Here is a 27725-nt window from a genome sequence, read left to right on the forward strand (position 1 = left end):
CCGGCCCATGTCAAGTCCCGTTACTAAAAAGAATAGCCAGTACTGAAACAAGGCAATGATTCTCAGCAAAGCAGTGCAACTTTATAAAACCTTCTTCACTTACCTGTGCTTATTCTTAATGGTACAGTAGTAATCTTTCATCTCAAGTGAATTCAACTTGTTTATCCACTTTGATGGCTTGTTTGGTGTTAAGATATGAAAATTTCAAGAAAAAAAATTCAATTATTACCTATAGACCTGCTGTATCAACTACCTCATCTTCATTCTCAGTTGTTCCTTGTTTCAAGCCAGCAGACAGTTAGGGAAAATGCCCTGTGTTGGCAGATCTAAACATTCTCACCAGGAGCAAGTAAGTCAAGACACAAAAGGAGTGACAATTATCAGGTTTTTCATCCTCAGAAAGTACAGTAAGAAAGAGATAAAGCACAAATGGACTATTTTCTTTACCGACCCATTCTAAGGTGTCAGGCTCTTTCTCCTCAATATATGTGTGCAAAACTCCCTCGGAATAGTAAAAATATAAACAGGTTGAAAATAAGAACAAGTCTATGCGAGATGAGTCCACCAGTGCATATTAAATTCTTTAAGTGGGTGCAGCCTCCAGCTCTGAAAGTACCCAAACTGCTAATTGCTGAAGACCAGAAGGGCATACCAAGGGAAAAATAATTTTGTACATATTCTGTTATTTGCTCTCCCTTTTTAACCATCTGATTTTGACTAACATTTGAGACAGGGCACAGGACCTGACGAATTTTCTATTTGACTCAAATCCTGTACTTAGATTTTTTAATACTAAAATCTTAAATCATAAATGCAGATAAATGGCTTTATACCAGCCTTTATAAGACTTTTATTCTAATGGTTTAGTTTCAATCACCTTCATTTTTGCATAGACAACACAGAAAAATTGAGTCAATATACCTGTATGCACATAACATGATTTATTGTCTTCTCACTAGAGACACCAAGTGTAACCCTAGGTTGATGCTTTATCGATTCAGTATCTATCATGTAAAGGATATAAAATTGGTTTCCTGCTTTTAAGATCAGTAGTGCACAAACTTCCTTTCCAGCACCTGAACCGGGTATTGTGGCCACAGTGTGAGCAATGACAAGGACTAGGGTCAGGTAGCTTTAACTCAGAAATTAAAATTAAAATCCTGCTCCAAGCATGCAGAAATGTGGAAATTAATAGTTTATTAATTCAACGAAACTTACGGAAAAAAAGGACTAAAGACAAACCTACTCTTCGCTACCCAGTTATCATTGTGGATATGTCACATGACATACAGCTAACGCATTCGCAAACTATTTCTCATTTATCTAGTTACTTGCTTCAAAAGATTCCAACATTTAAAGAAATCTAGGCACAACATCTAAACAACAACAATCTATGTACATTGGCCATTTTCAAGGTAGCAAAGTCATGGCAGAGATGAATGAAATAACTTCATCAAAAGCTAAAGCAGCAACACACATAGGAATAAACCTGCCTCCAAGAAGCCATAAATCCAGTCCCAGTTCCTGTGTACTCACTCCTCTTTATATTTGGCTAGAAGAAAGAAAAAAATTAAAAACTTATTTTTCAGAAGGACTAGTAGCAAACCTCAACACCAGTAGAAAAAAAATAGGGTAATTTATAGAGTTGAAAGAAAATGCAAACTAGGTCACTTATGACATAAACTAAGCGAACGCTACTATACACAAAAAGTAGATCATATAATTTAAAAAAATAAAGTGCAACTCGGCTTTTAAAGCATTGCTTTAAAAACAAACAGGGGGGTGGAAAACAAGGCCTTGCATTGTTAAATGTTACAGCTGCTAAGTCTTCAAACAAGTCATTTGTGGTCATGAGCAGGCAACCACCCTTCAGCCTTGCTGGTGTTCTTCTTCCTTCTGGGGCACAGGCAGGAAATAATGCAAGTGAGAAAAAAAGCCTGAACTACAACATAGGACGAATAAACAAAGTAGGCAAAGAATGTGTACACTCTGTGCAAAAAAAACATTCACTAGTCAGCTGATAACACACATTTTTCTTACTCTAAAAGTGCTAGGAACGTCTGCATGGAAACACTGACAAAACATGGCAATAAATACTGTAGAACTCTACAGACTATGCACCAACTGTTTTCAAGCATAGTAAGAAAAGTATTCATTGTTCTTCCACCCCCTTTCAAGTCTGCTCAAGTAAATGGGCATTGAGATTCAGTTAAGTACGTATCTATCTGTGTGCGACAGGAGTCACTCTTTTTTGGGTATTTCCAGACATCTCAGTTGTTCAGTGTGTAACATATTCCGCTTGTGTGACCAGTCATTGCACAAAGAATTACATGGAAAACTGCTCTTTTACCAGGAACAGGGAAGATGAATTCTTCATGTTCCTACAAATAAAAGAAACTACTGGGCAAAAGTGAAAGGGAAAGCTAATTACTGGGACAGGCTCAGCCACCCCATCACAGGGACCAGCTCAGCAGATAGGAAACTGCTTTACTACATGATGAAGGGATCCACCAGTTCTCTCAGGACAGGAAAACCACTGCTAGAGCAACAGATTTTCTAAGTTAATAGCCAAGGACTATATAAAAAGCAAGTGACTATCACATTTAGATTAAATGAGATGGTGCATGCAACAGTTTTCCAGTTGAAAGCATGGATAAGTAGAATTACAACAAAATTTGTAAGTAATTATCTTTTTTTAAAAAAAAAAGAAGATATCAGACCACATTTTTCAGTCTCTTTAATACCACAGAAATAGCACGAAAATAAGAACGCTACTCATACATCTTTAGCCTTTCCAATAAAATTGTATTTAGCTGCTTTACAAACATTCACTGTCAAAACATTCACTGAAATTAAAATGATAAATTAAGTATAGCAAAATAAGTAATTCAAGTAACTACATAAATCAGCACAAAGGAAAAAATAAACCCTGAAATACTCCAAACATTTGGTCTACATTAATTCCCAGTTTGCATGCCTGGAGTAGGATGCTCGTTGCAACTACGTAGGCTGTAATAAGGACTCGCGGCCTGGCATAACCAGACTCTCTAAAAGACACAATCTTTTTCTCAAATTACGATTACAGAAACAAAATATATACGTATTAAAAGATGTCATCTCATAAGATGCTGAATTCCTAGTGACTTAGAAATAAACTGCTAAGGGAATTCAGCTTTCTTTACAAACGAGACCTAAGAGGTTGCTTAAGGTCACTACTTCATTTAGGGACAGAAACAAGAGTTAAAATTCTGGAAATCTTGGTTTCCAGTCCTATGCTCAGCTTTTACACAAGTTTATCGCAGCTTAGATTTTACAACATAGGCAAATACCTTTATCACAGGGAAGAACAAAAAAGCAAGTTCAGTGTTCAGACAAACTGGATTGAGCTGATAACAAATAAATCAATTCTGAGGATTTTAGTTCCTTTATCAATAGCACTCTTACAGATGGAGAACTTTCTAACAAACAGCTTTGACTGCTGACTATGGAATTTCAGCATTTTTTTTGCAAGAGTGTGCCAGATTATGCTTACTGGTATAAAAACAGCATAAATTCACTTCCTCTGGATTTACACTGGTATAGCTAAAATTCGTTTCTTAAGTCATTAAAACAGGTTTAATGAAAAATAAGATTTAAAAGTTACAATAAAAAGACATGATTTTCCCATAAAATGTAGTGATACATATCAAAGTACTACAACCGAGGGTACAGACAGAAAAGAAGCATTATTCTGAAATCAGAGGGACTAAGTAGATTAATATTCTATTAAAGGGAAATTAGTATATTGGAATTTATCCCTGCTATGAAGCTAGAAATCTCAACATTACTTTTTACTGGAAACTTCTTTTTCTAGTCCCGGATCATTGATGACATACCTAGCTGCCACAGTCTTCAGTCTCCTGTGCAGCCTCCCCTGCAACCTCCACCCATGCACCCTCTTCTCTGTGGTCCATCCACATTCCTGATGGTTTGGCCCTTCTGTCCTTACCTGAGCTACACCGTAGGCGGACCTGTCTTGAGCCCTGTCTCCTAGATGGACCTTGGACCTCTTCTGAAGCCTCATCTCCAGTCCTGTTTCTGGCCCCACCTTCTGCTTGCTCCTGCCTGGGTGCCCTGGATGGATCCTGGATCTGAGTCACCCTCTTGAGTTTTCTGGTACTGCCATAGGAACTCATGGTTACCATCCTGCCCAGGAGATTCTGTGAGACCGAGCCCTGGTGGGTGCCCCTGCCTTCTGGCTTGCCCTCCCTCACGGAGCAACCCTGCTCTCACTGCGCCCTGGCAGTAGCATTAGTACGTCTTCCAAACATTAATACAATACACCGTCAGCTTCGCTCTCTCTCAGCAAAAACCATCTATGGATCTTAGTGTTCTTTTCTGGCTGTTGTATTCTTTCACTGTTTTTCAAGAATTCCCAGGTCTTCTAGGAGTCAGATTTCTGATATAATTCATTCTATCATCCCAGCATGAAATAAAAACACATCTTCATTTCCATCCACACTGAGACCAATTCAGATTTATTAAGGCTTCCTTGATATTCAGTGATGTCTTATAAGCACTAAATCATCATGAAAGCTACATAAGCGAGAGCCTGCATTCCCAAAAAAACCCCAAAACCCAATCAAACAATAAGTCCTCTGAGAAGTATACATCTCCTATAAAGCACAAAGCTTTCTAGAGTTCCCCAGAATCAGCACTGTACATCTACTGCTCCTCCTATCCTCTTTGGGTGATCAATCACATCCAGCAACAAGAAATGGAAACACATTCTGATCTCTGGGCTTCTGGGATGGCTAGATAACCCACAGAGCCCCTCCTCTCATGCAAAAGCAAAACAGTAACAATGAGAATGAGCTTCAGCTTCATCAGTTTTTAAGACCCTCACCCTTTAAACACCGGCCTTAATTTGTCCTTGGACTCCTTACATGCTATCACTATGTAATATGCTCCATAATCAGCAACAGATACAGATTATCACCACATTTAAAAACAAAACACAGGCATAGATATATTTTCATTCATTATGCAACAGGATATCAAGAAATTGTTCTCAAATGCTTTCTTTGGTCCTCGCAGGAAAAGTGCCATACATCATTACTTCTACTTTCCATACCCAATATTTTAAGAAATTGTGCAATCTTGTTAGAAAAGAAAATATTAAATATATGGGTAAAGAGCATACTCATTGTCTCACAGTGTAATTGTCACCAAAGGAACCTGAGAGATGTTTGTGTTTGTAGAGGGTTTATAGTACAGACTAACTGGAGGTTAAAAAAGCAATAAGAACAGCGATGGAAGAGGGTGTTTCTGTTTTTAAAACTTGGGCACAGACAGTGGATAGCTACACCTGTCAATCCCATGACATTTGAGGTAATTTTAAGCCCTGGAAACCAGGCTGAACTTGTTCCAAAAAAAAACGTTGCCAAAGTAGGTAGGCTACTCCATGTCACGCATCCATATGCCTACTGAGCAGAGACTGAAAAACTCCGCATAGCCTATGTGCCAGTTCCCAGCCTGATTCCTCTGGTAATGTAGCACAAGCAGTTCACTGAGGGTTTTACTTCTGTTACAGTAAGAATACCTGAAGGATAACATGGCAAGTGATGAAAAGAGGACATACAGAGATACCAATTCCAGCATATGCAACACTCTTGTAGAACTTCAAATCCTCCAACGACCTTTGGATAAATCAGCAACACAAAGGCATTACTATTGAACAGTACTTACTACAGTACTTACTCCCCTCCAGTGTAAAAATCTGTATTTAAGCTTCCCTGCGAGATCGCTCAAAGTATTGGACACATTTTACACTGTTTTTGTACTTAAGAGCACAGTCCTTTCAAGCCATTACTGCAAGGAAGTCGAATTTGTTCCTGCTGTATCACAGAACTTAGAAACTCTTTTAAAGGATACTTTAATCACACCAGAATCAGTCACAAGTGCTCAAAAGCCTTCTAAACATAAGACACTTTTCAAAATTGCTAATAGATTTTGTGCTTTGCGGTGTAATTAACACAGGATGTAAAATTGTCAAAATATCAGAAAGAGAGTCAGATATATTTTAAGTACTTCAGGAGGCAGCCCAGCAAAGCTGTTGATCCATTAAAAGATCAAACTGATGCTGAAAGCATCCTCCAGTTTACACAACTGTAAATCGAAGGCGCGAGCCATACAACAAACACAATCTAGACAGTAGTTAATGACTCTGATTTGGAGTGAAAAAGCATTGATAACTCTGCACTAGATAAAAGTGAAAGCTCTCGGAAAACATACCTAGACAGAGGTCAAAGGAAATTTGATATTTAGCAGCCTTAGTTCCAACCTGATCTGCCGTAAATAAACTCACACTGAAAATATTAATTTTCGCAAATTAACACACCAAACAGAAATCCTGTCTTTGCTAATTTTTCCCCACACCAAATAATGAATTTACTCTAAGTAACTGAGAAGAGAGCCATTCAAGGAGATTCTGGAGTTTAATGAATGGCAAAAAGAGGGGGTTGGTCAAATTTTAATCTGTTTGACCATGCAAGCTGTATTGAATCTGATAATGTTCACGAGAGGTCTACTGAGGGACTTGCATCCTGTATGAATTATACCCAAGGCTCTTAAATTCATTTGAATGCATTAATTCCTAACCTAAATCACAGAAAAGTAATACACTGTTATTGTATTTTTAAATGTATACTATAGCACAATGCACAAACAGAAGAGTAGTTCATTTATATCATGCAGATTCATTAAAAATAAAATCACCTCCTAAGTCCGTGTGTGTTGATTTCTGAGTTGCAAACATTCGTATTTGCCATGTGTAGGAAAAGAATAATTTTATACTTAGGTGTATTCAAGGCTTTGAACTTGATATACATGTGATATTAGAGAAGGAAAATAAAAATATAATGAAAGATTCTCTCTTTCATGTGTTAGAAAACAATATGTTTTCCTCATTAAACCTTCAGATATAAATTCTATAAACCATGAAATTACCTTTGAGCCCTTACTGAAATAACCAGTTCACAAATAAATGATCCATGCAGGAAGAAAAGCGAAGATTAAAATAATAAGAGAAAGTTATATTTTTATATCAGCAAACAAAAAACCAGAAAAAATCCCAAAGAACAATTACTAGCACAGACTTACGCAACAGACATTCTACTTCAACAGGTAATCCTGAACAATTTAATTCAGCCATATTCCGATATAACCATTAATCATATTTTCCAATATTATGAGAAATTAACTCTCACAAGAAACTAAGGCTAATTCAGTCACGGGAAATGTTTGCATAGCTTTTGTTCCGTCAGAGTTCTTCCAACAGTCACGTTTTTCCATCCTGTTGCAGAATCAGTACTTGAACAATTAAACACTGCTATTTGAGTTAACCGTTCATTCTGCCTCCATGAGCATCCTCCCCAACTGTCTATCTCAGTTCTGCAAAAGAAGCTCAGTTTTTGCTTTGGAGAGCAAAAAGTTAAGAGGAGAGTTACAAGGTTGACTTCCCTGAGGACTGTCAGGCCAATTTTCAAAGAAGAAGCTAGGTCATGAGCACTTCATGTTATTAAAATGGATCCTACCAAAAGAGAGGCAGATTTGGTTACCTGGGAAAGAGCCAGTGGGACACGGTGGCCTCCATCACAGCTCACCATCAACAGCTTTCCGCTCAAAACCACTTACTCCTCCCAGGAACGTCACTCCACAGGAATTACTTTCCATTCCTGTCACAGTCCTCACCACTCCTGCCTCCATTATCTCAGTCCCACCCCATCGCAAGGTGTGGATTTTCCTCACAAGTCCCTCACATCAGCAAAGCAACCACAACTCAGTTCTTTTTCCAGTGCCTTTACAAGGCTTTTCACTACTCTGGGCACTTTGTGGCAGCCGGGTACTGTTTCATGGGGCTCAGTGGGCTTCCTAGGCGTGCAGCCCCATTGGCAGGATGCTCCCGAAGCCTGCTGCCCAGCAAAGTGCAAACACAGCTTGCTCTCAAACTACAGGGGCTGGAGAGGAGAAGTCCAGATCTGAGGAGACCTTTGTTAACCTATAGAAAACTGAGAAGAACCCACCATTTATTCAATGTGCTATGCTGCAGTTAAATAGGTTTTTAGTGGTTGTCTTCCTTTTTTCTTAAAGTATCTTTCAAAGCATTTTAGCAGGGCCATAAGCAAGAACAGATTCATTTTAGCAATATAGAAACTCAAGAACAGAAAGATTAAATTACTGCATTAAATTCATTTGGTTTTCAAGGGACAATCTGCAGGCTCTCTGAGGACAGAAACACAAACAAGAAGCTCATGCCCTAAATATCTTAAGATCTAAATAAAAAAAAAAAAAAATACAGGCAAAAGGTAAGAAAATGTTTAGCATGTGAACGTAAAGAGAGACGCCTTCATAATGTGATACAGAATGAGGGAGGGGAACTACCAAGGTGAAAAAAAGTAAGAAGGAAAGGAGCAGAGAAAGCCAAGGTTGGAGCTCAACGCCAGCCAGCACAAGGGACAGAATTTGGAAGCGAACAGAAAGCAGGCTGATGGCACCATCAGTGACAGAGCTGGTACTGCTGCTTGCTGCCTGCTGCGCCAGCTTCAGCCTCTGGCTGACCCCTCCATTCTGCTTCTTTCCCCAAAACCCACGTGCTCAGGAAAGGCTATGCTGCAGGTCCCCCGGGAGCCTCTCCCGTACAGCTCGGAGTCCATGGAGCATTATAGAAGAACAGTCATTATGCTTCATGCAATTAAAACCAGGGGCTGCAAGCGTAATTGCCTCTATTTTTTTAGAGCTGCAGGGTATCATCCACATGAAACAATGGTGATTCTTCAGGTAATCGAGTGCCAAAGCTTTTAAGTCAAAACCAGCACTATCTACCTACCTCACAATAGTAACAACTAACAACTCTCGAGCAACACTAGATTCTGACTTCAACTTGAAAGCTTAAAAAAAAAAAAAAAAACAAAAAAAAAAAAACAAAAAAAAACCCCACAGGGAATTATGCACTGAAAATCCATCAGACTGCACCCCTAACTCCATTAGCACTTTGAGAATTTGACATCTAACTTCTTCTACATTCTCTATGTACTTAGCCTATTGTCATTCCCTTAAAGTGCAGTAGCAAATATAAATCACATTATGGATTTAAAACATCAAAAGTGGAGACGCCTGCAATTCTTTATTTCATTTGGAAGTCTCTAATAAAAAGGCAAACTAGTATTCCTGAAAATTTACTTCATAAAAATAATACTGACTCCTATTTCTTTTCAGTAATACTGAAAGTTTAGATACCTAATTTCAGGATGACAGGAAATTTTCAGACTGAAGTATAAATCCCTAAAAACAAGGGCCTGTATATTGAACACAGTGGCAAACTCTTAAACAGACCGGTGGTGTTAGATGTGCTTTAATGCATCTGCCTTTTAAACTTTGCACAGATACTTCCAATAAAACCAGCTACAAGCTAGCTCCAGTCATGAAGACAGAAATTTAAGTTAGCACGTATTAGCAGCCTGCAGTGGGCAAATGTTCAAACGCATTACAGTTTTAATATAATTATAATTGTTGAACATGTTCAACCAATTAACCACAAATATTCTGTTTATCTGAGATGCTGCCAAAAATTGAGAGCTGCAGTCAAAATAATACGATACTGTAGTCCTCCCGCAAAGGATAGCACTAAATCAAAAGAAAAAACATACGGAAAAAGCCAAAGCAAATATCTGATATTTTATAAATCTTCAAATACCATATTTTAAAAATTTAACTCATACAGATATAAACGGCCACATATATTTATTTGATAAATTCACATTTTAAAAGTTCGTGTCACCTACTAAAAACAAGGGCTTCAGAATAACTTTCTGTGTATGTTTCTTTTTTGTCCAGCCCTCAGACATCAAGATTCCACAAAGCACAAATGTAATGCAAATAACTGGGAAACACCAGTTAAAAGCTGCCTAAGAACACCATTGTTTTGTTGCCTGCCTTTCTGCCTCAGCTGTACAAATACAAAAACATTTTAAACAACCAGATGAGCTCCATCTTCTGTGGAAAAAAATAAACCACTACACTTTGTCTTTAAGAAAGAATTATTAAAAACCCCTGTTGTACGACTCCTGTTTAGACAATTTGCAATGCTGCAAAAGCACTCTTTTCAACGGTGCTCCCTAAATAATTAAGCTATTCCTTTTACCATACTTCCTATATTACAGAAGTCATTTTCCTACAACAAATCAATAACTCATTCCTTATGTCAGTCATTTTTCTCCATTTAACTGAATGGACTTAAGTCCAACACTGAAAGTTAGATTACCTTTGAATTATGTGTGTGATTTAAAATTCAAAGTACTACGCTAAGGAGCTTTTTAGAGTGACCACTACAGCCTCTTCATACAATCCCTTACAGACCTTCCCGACAGATTTAAAGCAGAACAGCAGTTCTGAAACAGTTAAAAATGTGAACATTAACAGGAAAAGACCATCATAGACCAGTCTCAACACTTTCCTTTATTTACGGAATTAAAAGGCCAAGCAACGTGCAGCACTTACAATAACATCCCCAACACCCCCCATTCTTTCAGATTAAGTAATAATTGCATTCGATGGTATAATTTAATCATACAGTTCAAGCAGCTTCAAGTGACCTTCTTTTCAAGACACTATCAATTAAAAATTCAGTCCCACTATTAAAATATCTGAAAACTCCGTTTATTTCTTAAATAATTGAATCAAAACTGAGAACAAAGAAAATTAAATACTAAAATATCAGTTTCTCCACATTTTGATGAGCGTACAGTAGAATATCTTAACATCAGCATGTTCAGTCACAGGTTAAGGGAAACACTAGTATATTTTACATAACTTTATAGCATAAAATGTGTTCTTATAAGAAATAAATCACTGACAAGAGGATCACCGACATAGACAAGAAAAATGATAATACATGGAAAATGCCCTAAAAAATGTTCAGACTTTGTGCAAATTGTAATTAATTTGATGATATTACGGAAAAAAAAATCCAGAGGCAATCTTCAAACAGCACAAGCCTAGGAAGCTTGTATCAATTTAATTAATTGTCCTTTCTCAAAAGAATAAAACAATTTTATCCATCCTTTTACATTAAGGGTACAGTCACATTGCTTTGTCATCCGTTATCTGTCTATTCATCTAAAACACAAGTTGTTGTGACTTTTCTATTCTCCAGAAGTAAAAACCATCATTTCACCACCTCAGCTACACTCCATTTTAAGCCTTTCATAAAACAACTTCATAGCAGGTTTCCTACCTCTGATGTTTAACACCAGTAACTGATCAGCTGGACACTCCCTATTGTCATGCACTGCCTAGAGTTGTCAAAGGTGAAAATCTTTCGTTTAAACCTACTGATGGCTTTTATTTTTTCCTCAGCTCTATTTTATTGTCAGGTTTCAGTTCCTACTCCCTCCCCTGAAATTCGCAATATAGATAAGCACTTTGTGCCAAGATCTCCAATTTGGGGATATATAGAGCCAGTCAAATCAGAATTATTTTTCATGTCAGCACACCCTCACAATCAATCACTGATTTCTAAGATGATATAACTGTAAAAAACTGAAAAAAGGGGTTTTTTTTTAAATGCAGAAATTCTTATTTTTCAGCCTTAGCATCATCTCACCAGACTCTGAACCTCAGCATTACCTGACGCAATTAGAAACCAAAGTAGTGTTAGGTAATGCTTTATCTTCAGCATTCTGGAAGCTCAGCAAGACTTCCATTCAAAGCTGCTCTCCACTCCATTTCAGCTCAGCACCCTGAATCTGTTCTCTACCAGCTGCTGATGTTTCTTGCATTAAACTGAGAATTTGTGAGAAAAGCAAAACTTCCCGCTGTGTGTTAGCTTTGCATGAGAGCACTCGATCCTAAGTCATGAAACTCTTCCGATGCATTTTCGTAAATATTTTTTGTTTCAGGTAAACTTAGTGGGTGAGGGAATCAATAGATTAAGCACTAATTATAATGATTGCAACAATTATTTACTTAAAAGCAAAATGAATACATTGTACAGTTTTGCTAACAGAACATTATTTACAGCAATGTTTTACCAAAGGGACCATGTATTATTTTCTGATTGTTTACAAGCAAACTACCTAACTTTGATTTTTTTTTTACATAAGGAAGTAGAAAGGAAAACAGCATGACAAGTTAGAATGAATCAGTTAATTCTGTTATAAATTTATTTTAGGTGGGGAAATCCTTGTTACAAAACTCATGCACTTGTACTGCTATCTTAAATTGACCAATTTATGAAAAACTAAAATCAAAGAAAATGTTAACCATTATTGGTTGAATTATAAACAAGTTATAGGGTCCATTTTTTTTATAGAGTAGGACTGTAATTCTTCTGCATGTAGAGTTTTCATGAGATCAAAATATTATTTAGTTTTAAATCAAAAGATCTGTTGTTTTAGTTAAGTCTAACAATACTAGAAAGTAAAATTCCTCATCTGGGGCTGTAATATTTGCTGAAAAAAACCTACTTCAAAACATTAATCAAATTTTTCGCCTACTGGGCAGCCATATGGTAAAGCAGCATGTGAATCTCACAAACTTGCTGATCTTCTGTAACTGGGTGCTATTAATTACGCTTGCTGCATCCATCTCTTAGATTTTTGCTTTGTGAAAAAAGTATTTATTGCAACAGCTCTTACAAAACAAGGGAATGAAAATCACAATTGATTAATGAGCTGAATGGAAATATTTCCGTTAGCAGGTTTTTAAAATGAATAAGGATTAATACCATGGGTAAAAAGGAGCCCTACTTGTGTTTCCCCCCTTCACATTTTTTGTTGGGGGGGGGGGGGGGGGGTGGGGGGGGTGGGGGGGTGTGTGCTGAATTAGCAGGAGGAGGGTCTAATATGCATTATTCACTGCGCCGGCTTCAGGTGACAAACAACAAGGCTTAAAAGGGTTAAACTAAACAGTTTAATACTATAAAGGCTGAGGACTTTCTGTATTTTAGTGCCAAATTCCTTAGTATGAAATTGAATTGCTTCACAATTGCAAATCATATTTTGTTTGGGGGGTTGTTTTTATTTTTCAGATATAACTACGAGTGTTCCTGAAATCCAGAGAAGAAAACAATTCAGAATGATAGTCTCCATTTTGTCTTCAATTCCTCAGGCCACAGTACTGAGGCTGTTTTGGGATCTCAGCCATAAATCTAGTTAATCATGAATTATAGCTAGAATATAATCCTTGACTCTACAGCCTCGTGTGCCAGTGAAACGGACTCTCAGGAATTACTGAAAGAAGATTGTAGGGGTTGGCCGGAAAAGCTAGCAAATAAGTTCAAATTGTGTTAGTTCACATACAAAAATCCCAGCCTGGGGAAAGGCGATGCAATACAATTAGCTGCTGTACACATCCAAAGTTACAGAAGTCATGGTACACCTGTGAAGATTTGCCATATCATAAATCCAAGTTTGAAAGGATGATTTTTCTTGCTCTAATCTTCACATTAGTCTCCTCTACAAACCCAGTTTATTTCAACATTTGGCAGAGCGCGTGAACTTCATCCCAGGTAACAAGCACAATAGTTGGAAGAAAAAGGTGCGGATTAGTTCTTCAGAGGCACTGACGATGCTATCGAAAACACAAAAAACAGACTCACTCCTTGTTTTCACCCAGTGAAAAAGAATGAGAGACACTGAAAAAAACAAAGTAGCTCTAACCTACCTGTTCCGAGTATGTGATTCGTCCCCTTCTCAGACTCAAGAGAAAGAACAACTGGGAAAAGAAACACCGGTAATATTCAAATAACTTAAAAAAAAAAATATTCTGAGTAGTTTCCCCTCAAATAGTTATACTGGCAGCTTAATGCAGATGGAAGAAAGGGAAACCAGTCTCTTGAATATAGATGCAGGACCTGCTAGAATTATGATTTATTAAAAAGGTCCCATTCAAATGCAGCAACTTCACATGGAAGCAGACAAAGAAACCTTTGCAATAAAATAGATTGTTGAATGATTTTAAATACTACATATTTCACAGACTCTCAAAACACAATACTCATATGTGCAAAGGAGTCCCTTCAGTCCTGCCAAGTCACCTTCTTGAACTGTGGTGTAAATTCTCTTGCCACCCAGAATTCTTTACGATTCTTGGCTTACAGAAATCTAAGCAGGTAAGAATCAAAATACTAAAATATTTAATTACCAGCTACTTCAAATTACATTGCCACCCACTGGATGACATTTCAATCATCCTAATGTATATATCCGTAGGTATAAAGAACACAGGGGGGGAAGCAAGAAACTTCAAGTGCTAAACCATCAACAGAGAGGTTTTGCACTAAAAAAGAAAAATTCAAATGGAAGGAAACTTTATTTTAAAAACAAAACACACATGCTAGTCTGAGCATGATTTTTGTTATAGGATAAAACAGAAATTATTGCAGTTTCCAAGACTTTTTTTTTTTCCCCCCTGTGTTATCCTAACACAAATTGCTATCTTTATAAGCAATGAACAGTAATAAGACAATTCTTGTGATTAAAAAGCTTGCAAGTTCTACATCTTTGGAAAGAAAAAGCATTTTAAAAATATTATGAAACCTTTTAACCAAGTTTTAATTAGTGACCCAATATGCATGCCATAACTTTCACCACCTCTTGAGTGATCTCTAAACCTCTCCTGCACACATTGACTATCTGCTTAAAAGTTTAAAGAGCTAACAAAATGTTTTAACGAGATACAAATCTCAGAGATCATTAATCAATATGTTCAATGTTATTTGTGATAATTCATCATGACATGATATTAATGGGTTACTGTACCCTTCAGAGGTGAGATTAATGCAAATGAGCAGCCACAATTAACTTTACTGCTCCCAACTCACAGGAATGGACAGATGATTATAAATGACAACTATATGTCAATTACAATATCCAATAAAGTGAAGCTTAGAGGGCAATCTATCTACTTTTATAGTTCTCGCTTGACATAGCTGAATTTAGCTCAACCCACTGTTGTCACAGCGTAACCACTGCTTTGAAGGAGGGGTCAAATTTTTAATTTGCCATTTCTTTAGAAGGAATTCAAATTGTGCATCTAAATGCATTGTCTGAAGGCGGAAAGCTGCAGGAAACCAAGAACAGATGTTGATTTCTTCATCAGCTGAAGAAAATTGTATCTGTTCTCAAACTGCAACTGCAAGGCCACAAGGAAAATAATCTGTCCTGCTGTGTAATATATTTATCCAATTAAAAAAAGACTCAACATATTAATACAGCAATTGGAAGGAGTTTTCATTTGGTAAACTGCTCTGTCACACATAGGATGCTAAGTCCACCCAGGTTAAAGATGCTGAGTGAGGTGTACACTGGTATGTGAATTTTTGCATATAAACACATACTTGCATGATTACTTCTTGAGCACCTATGCTTCTGTAATGGAGAGATAAGACTTCACAGGGAAAAGCAACATTTCTAGTGACAAAGGAGCTAGAAGCAAAGATTTTAGATGTTCATAAACCCAACAGCCGGACAGATTGAGGAAATTCTGAAAACAAGACAGGTACAAAATCGTAAGATACTTCTGTAAATTGTATATTTATAAAAAATGGGGAAATGAGAGCTTATAGCTCAGATATCATGCCCAGATTCAAGGCTTGCTGCCCTCCACCAGAAAAAAAAGCTTCAGTGGTGATAACAAGAGAAACACTGGTCAAAGCATTGTAGGAAGCCAGAGAGAAACACCACAAAACAGATAATTCCCTGTAATTTTCAAAACTTTTCTTTGCAGTGTCTTACAGCCAACCAGCCATCACAATTTACTCGGACAAATCCTCTGCACAGAGGTCAGAGATGTACCTGATTGTTAAGGCTGGGCCTCAGTGCAATAACAAAGATTATCGCTACATTTTACATCTACTCATTAAGCTTACTCAATGGCCACCTGAAAGTACGACATTAGCTCTTCAACACATCTGCAAACTTGAGCACCTACTCAGTTTCTATAACACAGAAACATATGATTTCCAGAATAAGTTAAATCTGAAAGGTGTTTTGGAATAAATCAAGAGTGCTGAAGACAACAGTGGAACAACTTCTCCCAGTTCTGCAAGCTCCCCACTAAGCACTCAATTTTCTTTGAGAAAAATAACTTACAGGAAGCCTCTTGCTTTCCATTTCACTTCTGCAACATAAAGATTTTAAATTTATTTTAGCCATAGTTAAATTAGAGTACTATTTTTATTTCTTTATTTATTCTTGGCATTATCTTCTCTTTCTATACACACCCATCTGAAAAAAAGTGCCAGCACTTGTGGTTTCCACTTTGCTTTAAGCAGCACCTAATTCTACAACGCAAGTCGCACACTGGCATTGCAGCCATTAGACGCAACCTACTGAAATCAAGGAAGAAGACAGCGGAGGGCAGGGTATGGAAGTACCTCACAACGTGTATCGGCAGCTCAACTAGAAAAGTATTCGATGAAAGTCGTTGGGGAATTTGGCTAAGTAAACTTTTAGGCACCATTCAGCCAGTTCTATTCACATATCACCAAATCTTCATCATGCAAGTAGTAAGATCATGTAAGTAGGTTTGTTTCTCAATACTGTGCTGAAGAACAGCAGGAGATTTCTGATATTCTTTAAAGCGATGTTTTCCAAAGCATCTCTCTCCCCCACCTCATTTTGTCTAATCTAATAACCAAGAAAAATGGTTTTCAATTGAATAAAACTGCTGACACCATTATCATCATTTTCAAGGTAGGAAAATAGTAGGAGAAATTCTTTACTGCTTCCGATATGGATGATAATACACATTTTTGTGACAATATTTCGTCAAAGTTCTGACACATTCTGAAAAAATGTGCTTTTGAGAAGAAACAGTTTCCATGCTGACCTCTAAAAAACTGAAGTCTATGACTACCCCTAAAATCACTTTCTGATACATAATTACCCTCAGAGCTAATACTTTAACTAAAAGCATTGTGCCCTATACATCCTCAGCAATCACAAATTCATCAGCAGAAATAAGGCTTATTCCATAAAAATAACACACTACTCTGAGCATGGACAATTATGAGATAAATTCATAATTTAAACCATGTTTCTGTAAGAGGAAGATTTCATTTTGGAGTTTTTTGTTTTAACTAATTAATCAACAAATTTGAGTTGGTTAAATAAAACCTCTTCCAACGCCTCCTATTTAATTGCAGTTTGGTACCAACAAATATATATCAAAATTATAGTATCTCCCTTGACAGGAAGCTCCTTGCTTCCACACACAGTTATGGCTCTCTGCAGAGTAACCAAGAACTGCTGACAACCTTGAACACTGCTACAACAATATTACTATACTTGGCAGAGAAGTACCCTTGCGGCAAGAGAAAAGCTGTAATTTTGACTGTCACTTCACATTACACTAGATATTATTTCACTGTATACACACACAGGCTCACAAACTCTTAATAGACTACAGTTTTCTCACTGCCCGGCTCTTCTATTATAAATGACAATATGATACTGTTGACCTACTGGTAGGATTGCTAATAAAGCTAACATTTAACATCACTGAAAATTTTCTTTTAAAATACAACCATCATAAATTGTCTTGTCTTAGTCATCTCAAACTGCTTAAGTAGCTTAACGTTATTTCAGCTATTTTAATATTAAATTCAAAAAGAAAATATTTGAAAACAAAGAGGACTTATAATTCAGTTGGACTTTGATGAAATGCTCTTAAATGTCTGAATAATTACTGGTATCAAAAACATTAATAACTTCATCCACAAGCTGCTTTGGTAAGTGATTAGTATACTCAAAAAAACAAACCACCAAAAAAACCCTCTTTCTAGATTTCCAGCAACGCCATAAGTACAAAGGTAACAATAAGTGATCAATAACTCTGAGTCACAGATATAGCTAACTGGTTGACTTCCTCTCTGGGTCCATTTCTGTAAATAGGAAAATGAGTATGGAAGCCTTTAATTGAAAAATTTTAATTTTGAGCGCATAACTACACAGGGCAGACCCCCTGCTTCAAAAGTTTAAGAAGTACAAAACATTCTGCTTTGAAGATAAGTATCTTTGTGATCTGATAAAAAGGATTTTTTTTTTTTTAATCAGATCCAATTCTAGGACTCTAAAATAGTTTACACCAAACTTTACATCTTTAGTTTTTATTTTATATGCTGCACATGTTCAATACAGAGACTGCCTACTGATTTTAAAAAAAATTTCCACTATGTATTCAGAATTTGCACAGTAGCACTGCGCATTAAGAAAAGAATCTCAGTGAAATATGACCATGATTAGTTACTATAGGTAAACTTACCTTGCCAGAAATCAAGTTAAATGTTTTGGAATACTCTGATATCAATTCAGTATACTCAAGCAACTTCTGTGCTTTAGTTAAAACAATATTTAACTAAGCAAACTGGATTTAAATAGACCCAAATGGCACTTGAAAACAGTCATCAAAAAAAAGTGTCATTCTGATTTTACTGTTGTTCAGGCATATTTTACTCTCACCCTTGTGTTATTGATACTGTGTTTCAAATGCATTTAGAAAGGCATCATCTCACTTGATATGGTTAGATAAGGAAGCATCACTGAACCTCTTTGCCCTTCTCCAACAAAATGTATCAAAAATTTCAGTACTGTCTGCTGACCGCACCACATTTAACAAGACTCGCAAATGAACCCAGAGTAAGTTTCCCACTGTGACACATTAATAATAAGTTCCTTATCCCATCTATCCCAAGCCATGAATATGTAATGTTATAAAATGAGTCCTTTTCACACAACAGAATCTCAGACGTGAATAAATAAAAACTATCCATCACAAGCCTGTGAAAAATTAATGAGAGTTCTGAGACATAAGAAAAAATTGGTTACAGAGATGATAAGGTCCAGTATGTAAAAACTACGTTCTCAACAGCTGTAAATTTTATTTTAAAACTTTACAAAAAGAGTTTAAAAAAAAAAAAATCTTTCTATAGCACATTTACCATAAGAAACAGAAAAGGGGAAAATGCTTTACCGGCAAGACATATTTCTAAGTAATACAGACAGCATTCAGAATCTGCAAGTGGATCAAATACTGCCATAACAGGGAGTTACATTTCCAGTTACAAACTTGTAACGTTAGATATTTGGAAACAAAGTTCCTATTCCATTTCTTTTCCCTTCGGAATGGAAATTCCTGATGAAATTTATCTCCCTAAACTTCATTTACTCAGATAAAAGAAGAATGCATAGAAATAAATTATTTTCATTCGTGTGAGTGTCTGTCTACTGTACCAGCGATGGCTTTAATTTCTGGATATGCAGTAATCTGTTTTGCAATATGAAGAGAAATAAGAAACAAAATTACAATTTTTCAAAAGAGTCGAGCTGCCACTGTGTTTATTAACATGTTTTCCTAATCTTGCCCAAAAGACAACATGGGTGGCTGAGGAGTACAAGTGCTGTGCCAGCCCTACTCAAACCGCATCACCAGGAAATGCTGGAACTTTGTCTTCAGGCAGGGAAACAAGCAGATAAAAACCAAGTGGTATTGTCTACATCCTCGAAAGACCTTCCCCAAGACAGGCAGCACTTCTGAAACTATTCTACCACTGGACTTCAGAAAGATTGTATGCTCTACAGTCGATTTTATGAAGTGTTAGCCATTTTAATGCCTAGCAGCTAAAATGAAAATCATGCCTTATGATACCAAACTAGGTCACTTACTGTTCTCGAAAATCTGTCTCTGCTCACTCAGCTCTCTACCATTAACCAGGTTTCTCTCTTTTATATCCAGCCATCATTCCCACACCTATGAGTTCCTCCAGGTGTAACCTCCCAAACCATCAACTGTTTCTTCTTAGTTTCTTAATCCTGATAAATAAAAAAGTGTTTAAATCCTCTTTGTTTACTTCAGTGACCATTTTCTGTTAACGTATCCCATGCTACACTGGGTGTATGTGAATGTGCTGGACAAACGTAAGGTTTCTCCTTGTCCAGTTGGTGGTTGCGCATGAAGTGAGTAGAAGGGCAAATGCGTTACTGCCACTTCCCTTGGGTAACAGGACAGGAGATCATAATGAAAAACGACAGCAGCAGAGGCCCTCTCCCTCCCCAGTGTACAGATTAGATTTCTCTCTCAAGGAGTGGCTTCATCACACAAAAACCTGATCGAGCAGTATGTTTTATTCTTGATTTTTTGAAAGTGGTTATGTCTGAAAGGACGGCCTCCAGAGTGCTGTCAGAGGTGCCTATCTGCAAAATAAATTACCTTTTGAAGTCTGCAATGAGTGATTGAGTGACTGTGAAGAATTATTTATTAGTCTTAAAATGCCAGTGGATACAGTTAAGGAACTATTTTTTCTACAAACTATCATGGACTCAAAGAAGAAACAGAAACATGGCACAACCCCCTTAGAATAATCAGACTGATGGTTTTGTTTGAGGGATGAGTGGGTCCCCTCTACAGGGCTCTACAACAGCTCAGTCTCTGTTCAAAATTTGTATCTTCTGGTACGCTTTATGGTCACCTTTGTCATGACCATTTGTCTTTTCTCAATTTAATGTTACAAATGCAGTAATTCTCTCAGGGGGAGTTATCAGTTTAAAAAAGAAAAAAAAAAAAAAAAACACACAACCGAAAACCCAGTACAGTCCCAACACCATAAGCTCTTCCTTCTGTGATATTAAAAAAATGCACTAGATCATCTCTATTACAGCCCTGCTTTTTGTGTACTGTTTTTGGGAGCAACACCTAACGCATATTCGTTAACTCCCCTTTTCCAGAATATCTGACATTTAAGTCCTTTGGTTTGCATTCAGAACTAAGGATTCTCCCACATTTTCAAGTAATTTTCTTATTAAGGTTTTCCTCTCCCCTCTTTACTCAAAATTGCAGTCTCTCAAATACGTTCACCCGACTAACTTGCAAGACCCTGCTGCTTAAACAGGTATTAAATCTCCAACTGTGCCAATGCCTCTGAAGATTTCTTTCTTAAATACCCTTATTGCAGGCTGACCCTTCTTAACTTGATACATATATTCTGCAGGGGAAGAGCCCTGAGGTCCATAATCAGTCCAGTCATATGTCCACCATACTTCTATAGGCATGCATGGCAAAAGCCAGCTAAATATCTTTGACATACATTATTACTACACCCCTATGTCAACTTACTTATCAACTCCAGTGAAGAAAGGCCAACTGAGGGTTGATGAATTTTCAGACATATTTTAACCCTTACAATATCCATCACCATATGTGAGCAAAAGACATTGATATAGGTTTTTCACACTGAGGGGGAAAAAAAAAAAAAAACAACCACCGCTGTTTATTCTTGGGTTCTCTAAGTCACAACGGACAGCAGTGAAGGACAACCATAAAGGATTTCTACACACTATTTCCGTCTGAAGAGTAGCAGCCCCCGTAATGCACTTCCTATGCTGCTGCAGCATCAATGCTGCTCTATATTTTGACACGATCTATATTTGCACTTGTTTGGCACCACAGCGGTTGCCATTGGCAGTGCAATAGACGAGTGGGCAAAGCATGAAATTAAAAAGATATTCTTCCTTCATAGTGCTGACCGTGCAAAATCTCAGCCAATGACAGCCAAACCCCAGAATGTTTATTTTTAAACTAGGGCAATATACCATTAGTTCTCAAGTTTAATTCAATTTATTTTGAAGCAAATAACAGTAAAATTAACCCATAGATAGGACAATCTTTCAGTTATGGATGAGAGTGCTATAGCGAACACCAAACCTCACGCAGTGAATTCTCTGTGGTCAGACAACTCCCCCATGGGACAGCCAGGCAGAGCTGGATAAAAGTGATTCTGGGGCCAAAAAGAGTTCCCTGTTTCATCACCTCAGCAAAGTTGGAATCCACGACCTTCTGAGAAAACCCTATATATAATTTTTGCTGAATAGGCCCCTCAGTTAACAGCAGAATCCAATTTGTAATTTAGCCTTAAATGCACACTCCACAAAAAGCTATCAAGTAAGAAAAAAATTCTGACACGTAGATAAAAATGTTTTTTGACGTACGTAAGTAAAAACTAATACTATGGCACTTCTCAAATTAGCCACTTGAAGTGCACGTACACTGAAAAAGTTTCATCATATAACCATTTTTTTTCCCCACATTTTTTGGACCAAGGAAGTATTTACGAAAATAATAATAAATAATTAATTTCACTGGCTGCACGCTGGGATTCTTTCCTGGTTAAACTATATGCAGTGAAATGGCATTTAAATTATATGAGAGAATTGATTCAAATGGCTTCCATTAGCAATTTGGCAGGCTGCTGTGAATTGCTTCTAATCAATTTTAAATAACGCTATGCTATCTGCGAATGGAGGCATCCTCATATTAAACATCTCCACATTGCAGAACTGTAAGTCAGTGGCTAAAATACAAATTTCTTCATATCTTCTTATAACTCACTGTGTTTAACAATGTGCCATCAGTGAAACTAATGCAGAATAAAATAACCATATGTGTCCTCAAAGAAGTGTTCTGGGCTCTAAAGGTTTTTTATTTTACGTTAATGAATATTTCAAACTACTGCTGTTCTAGGCCACTTTACAGTACAATCATATCTTGATTTTGCTTGAGATTTTATCAGTCAAGAGTAAGTAGATCCATTTGAGTTGTAAATATTCAGCATACATGCAGCATAACCATTTGAAGCAAGCGTGCTTGTATGAAGAGAATTTTTATTAAAATAGCAAAAACTGCAAAAATGTCAGCAGACATTCAGAATTTTGTTTGTTGTCTCTGGCTGTTGTTTAGAGAAGACATTTACAATTTCGCACCAAACTTTTTTCCTGCAAAATCTTTGTACAGCACAAGAGAATAAACCCTGCTCATGATGATCTAACATCTCCTTTAAGCAGCATGAAAGACACACTTTTATGATGGGCATAAGAAAACAGACACAGAAATTAAACCATAGCAGTTTCCATTGATCTAGGGACATTGTTCAAATAAATCTGTAAATGATTTATAAAAATATTGTGAAATACCTTAAATTGGCAATAATATCTAACCTATCATTTCAATATAATTTTTCAGTTTGACTTCATATGCCACGCAAATAAAACTGGCTGGTTCAGATGTTGCAAAATTATCAGATGTCAACTCAGTGACATAGTTTCAGATGGCCACAATCTTCACTGGTTTGGTATGTCTGGCAAAGTCGGTACTACTATGTGAGTCAAGTGTGTGTGTCTGTGTCTCTTGGAATAGAACCCCAAAAAAGCTTGTGATGGTGGTTTCAATGATTCTGGTATTCAGAAAGTTTCTTTCCTTAGTCTGATGTCCTTGCAATCTCCAGCTTTTAAATGATTATATTTGACATTGATACTTCTTTTTTTTAAAAAAAAAAAGGATGTATTCATCTTTTACATGGATGACTGAGCCTTGATTCAGAAAGCTTTTTAAATACAAGAAACAATTAACACATTAATCATAGCAAGTACAGTATAAGGGATGAAACTGATCATCTTCCTCAGAATGGAACAATATATAATAAATCATCTTAAAACAGTGAAAAAGCAGATTCAAAAACAGACAAGGAATCCAGGGGGAGACCTGAGGAGAGAGAACATGAAGTGCTTTTTGAATATGAAGAAAACAGTTCTTTAACAGACTGCAACTGCTAAAGTAAGTCAAAGATTTACTTTACCAAAGCAGTAAATATGGTGACAAGGAACTGCTTCCAAACAACCATAAAGCAAAATGCTGTAAGTAAAGCCATCCCACACACTTCCACCATTCGGTTCTGCACATTAATGCACGGCTTTCAAGAATCAGAAGAGTTAGCACGAGTCATTGCACAGGATCCCTTTGCTTATTTATACTCTTACCACCTCCCTTTCTGACTCTTCCAAAAGAAATCGTGGAAAAATTGAGGATGAACAGGCAGATGGAGCTATACAGGCAAACAGCTGATATTAAGTAATGCTTAATTCTGCTATGCTCCACTTTTAACTGAGCACAGAGTCTGGTCAGTGAATAGATGCTATTGTGTACTGAGGCTTAGGAACGTGTATTATATGCCTATAATGCTCAAATTCCACAGCACCTACACACGAGAACTTGATGGCTTCCCAGATAACTGCAACCATGCATTCCCTTGAATGAAAGGGGCACTCTTCCATGTTCGAGGCTGAAAAGAAGTAGCTATTACAGCAGGCCAGAAGTCTGGACATGAACGGGGCTATAGGCAGATAGGGCTGTGTCCTCTGAGGACTGAACGTTGCCACCCCTAATGTACAGCTAAAGCTGACTTAAAGTCGGAAGGTAGGTATTACTATACTGTAATATTTTCATTAGCTAATATCATCTGCAAATCATGCAGGGAATAAGGGATCTATGCTCATTTCTCTCCTCTACCCAAGGGGCCTAATAAACTCCTCAGAATTCACAGGAATCTATCCAAACCACTCGGCTATAGGTCATTCTGCACATGGTAATACTTCAGCCCCCTTGCTCAAGTTTAGCTAATGTAGAGGGGAAAAAAAATGAAGTAAATTTTTAAATAAACAGTTAAAAGACAGTACACATGAAGCAGCTCATTTCTAAACCTACCCTGACCCTGCAATGAGCAGCAACGACAGCTGCTTTCTGCCAGGGCTTGAGATCTGCAGGGCCTGGTATCCATCCCTGATGGCAGAGCTCACACCGCACTCGGCAGCGGGTGCTGCTAACAACAGGCACACCACGCATGCCACGGCTGGTGCCCAAATGAAAGCTGCAGAGTCCGTGGCTCACTGCTCAGCAGGAGTACTGCAAATTCCTCTGTGGCACCACCATCGTTTTTAGATTTCACTTAAACCAGACAGCAGATAAAACAGTCTAGGCACTTATGAAAAGGAGATGACCATCACTGCTTTCTCCAGCACAGCTCAAAAAAAAAAAATTATGTTTTCGTTCTTTGAGTTTGTACAGCCATATTCCTGAGCTAGCTTTAACCTAGTTTTCAAAGCAGTAACTACAGAGTCTCAGCACATCCACACAAACTAGCTATCCGATCTTTCAAGGGTTCCATGCAAGTCTTGCAGTCTCCACTGGACCCCACACTGCTACGCATACATGACATAAGCCTCCCTTGAATTCAGTTTAAAACTACTTGAAGTATGTGTGGGTATGCATGCACTCACCTTGTACCATGCACAGAGCTTAAGAGAAGCTCAGCAATGGGATTTGCGGAGCCACGACAGCCAGCACGTGCCGCTGTGTTGGAGCCACATGCAGGTTTGTTTTATCTTTTAAAATATGCCATCCCTGAAATACCTTCCCTTCCTATTTTTTCCACAATTTAAACTTCAATTCTATTGGACACATATTAATTGTATCAATCGTTATATGAATCTATAGCTATCACCTACTCTCAAAAATCTTTTTATCTTACAGCAGGGATGATATTGTATCATCTCACTGTAAATTAAAGTGACAGTTTCTTAGTTAGCATAGTGTGAATATACAAGAAAACAGTACTTACTATAAGAAAAATAAGTTTAATCCATATCAAATTATATTGAACAGAATATTTACTTTAAACTGCAGTACATTTTCAAAAGCATTCATATTCTCAATACAGTAAAATAATTTTAATACCAAGGACATCTAGATTACATCAGCAGGTGACAACTTTAAAATATGTAACTCTTTCTTTCCATGATGAAGCAAAGACACTGAAAAAAAGACTGCTCCTCTCTTGCGTTCCTTGTGAAATCTACTTAAATCACTACCTAACCAAAACAGAAGTTGAAAATGCTTTCTGATGTGAAAAACTCAGTATCAAACCTTGTGGTGCAAAAGATTTTTGTGGTATGTTAACTACTACAAAATAGAGGTCTATGGAGAAAATACTGGTACAACCTACAGAGGAAACAATTAACACAACCTTAACGCTAAACAATCTTCGAACTCAGCATATTTGGACAAGACTACTTATCACAAAATTACTGTTCTTATTTCTGTTGGTTGCTAAACAAGGTAATACAGTATTACTTACCACAACAGTATTATTCCATGATTCAGTTTTAATGCACACCAGTATTAAGAAATTAGATATAGCAAAAACCTCTCATGACTACTTAAATTTTAATCACATTTTTATTGTTATATTGCAGGAGTCAAGAGTAGAGTAAACAACATTCTTAACCCCACTGGGCTGTAAGCAGGTACTTCTTACAGAAATGCAAAGATGTTAGCAATTTGTACTGCTCAGAGATGCTAAAAAAGTCTGTCGTCATTCAATACTCCCTTGTATCATTAAAAGATACAGCTCACTCGCTGTCAGTTCAGATACCTTAAATCCATCAATAATACTGGAAAAAAGTGCTACATTATCAAAACAACATTTCAAGAAATCTTTAAACCAACTTCTTAGAAAAGCACTCTGTTTGAAGAATTTTCACAGACTTCTACATGACCGAGAAAAAAAAAAAAAGGCATACAAAATCATAGTGCCTAAGCTTGCTCAAGTAATCTAGAATTTCTATTGAGAATGAGTGCTATAGAAATGAACAGTGCTATTGGCTGGCTGAGTGAGACAACTCGTAAATCAAATCTTCTGTGTCTTCTTCAGATGTATTTTATGAACAGGTTTGTATCTAACCCAGAAATAAAAACCTGGAGGTTCAGAATCACAGTTTTCTACGCTATGTATGGCCACGTGTTTGACCGATTTCCTTCTCTAACAAAGCCATATACATGTCCATTGAACCTGTTGATGTTTATACAAATTGCAGATTTAAGCCATGGGTACATCTGCTCTTGAAGACATTAACCTCATAGTGCTGATGCAAGGTCACTCAGACGTAACTCTAATCCAGTGCTGGGCCCACTGTTGCTTCTAAAGAACAAGAGTTTTTTTCACCATGTTAGGTTGTGGATTAGGAAAAAAATCCTGGAATATCTCAGCACAAAGAGAACCTATAAATAGGCAGGAGTAATGAAGACAGAGGATACGGTATCCCAGGGAAGATAAGCCAGTGCTCAGGGTCAGACACCATCGAACTTGATACTAGCAGGCCTGCCTCAGAAGTGCTCTCTGGGACAAGTCAGTAAAGGAGATAGACCTAGAACATCTCTAAAGTCCTGGAATATTTGATATCTTATTTAGAAGGCAAAAAAACTATACAAACTTCTTTCATACTGTCTCCTATTGGCAGACCTTCATACAACTCCCCACAGCACCTAATTTAGGTATTGTAAATCCCCCATAACTTAAAAGAACTTTTCCATCACCAAGATATATCACCCATCAGTCATCCTTATAGCACTTTGAATAATCTATGTAAATAAACACTATGAAAAGTTTAGGACCTTCACTACCTGTATTTTTCTGTCCTAACATCCCCATCACTAGTAATGCATTCATCAGTTCAGAAAGCAAAGAAGAAACAGGTACAAAGGCAAGACCTTTTCAGTTCTTAAAGTGTCTGATAAATATATCGGCTTTACATACATGGCTCATGACATCTTATGACATTTTAAAGTGTATTTAACAGCTTTAAAAAGTCCCCTCTAAATGGCTTTAGTCATTTACTGTAAATGTCCACTATAGGGCACATGCTCATCAGATGGAGTACATTTAGCATGTATTTATGGGCTTGCTGTTGTTCTTCAAAGCAAAGAGATATAAATCTTAATACTCTCATTTCTAATGTATGGATACAAGTCATTAATCACTCTGACAAACATATGTAGGCTGTAACCCTGTATATGCTTTAAGA

The 27725-nt window shown here is 37.1% G+C and overlaps 1 protein-coding gene across 9 annotated transcripts in view; it reads right to left on the reverse strand.

Annotated features, from left to right (window-relative positions):
• WWOX (WW domain containing oxidoreductase) overlaps positions 1–27725 on the reverse strand; it is a 529815-nt gene that overhangs the window by 439506 nt on the left and 62584 nt on the right. Inside the window, exons 6-7 of one of the 9 annotated variants that reach the window (XM_075433879.1) lie at positions 13702–13752; positions 10519–13608 (exon numbers count right to left, since the gene is read on the reverse strand). The exons of 7 other annotated variants lie outside the window; for them this stretch is intronic. In XM_075433879.1, the coding sequence (XP_075289994.1) occupies positions 13591–13608; positions 13702–13752 (69 nt within the window). In that variant the 3' untranslated portion in view covers positions 10519–13590. Of the gene's footprint in view, positions 1–10518; positions 13609–13701; positions 13753–27725 lie in introns of those variants that run through there. One more of the 9 variants, XM_075433881.1, reaches the window with a different exon arrangement.

Source organism: Opisthocomus hoazin, chromosome 12 (assembly GCF_030867145.1).
Source record: "Opisthocomus hoazin isolate bOpiHoa1 chromosome 12, bOpiHoa1.hap1, whole genome shotgun sequence".
In the NCBI taxonomy this organism is placed as follows: Eukaryota; Metazoa; Chordata; class Aves; order Opisthocomiformes; family Opisthocomidae; genus Opisthocomus; species Opisthocomus hoazin.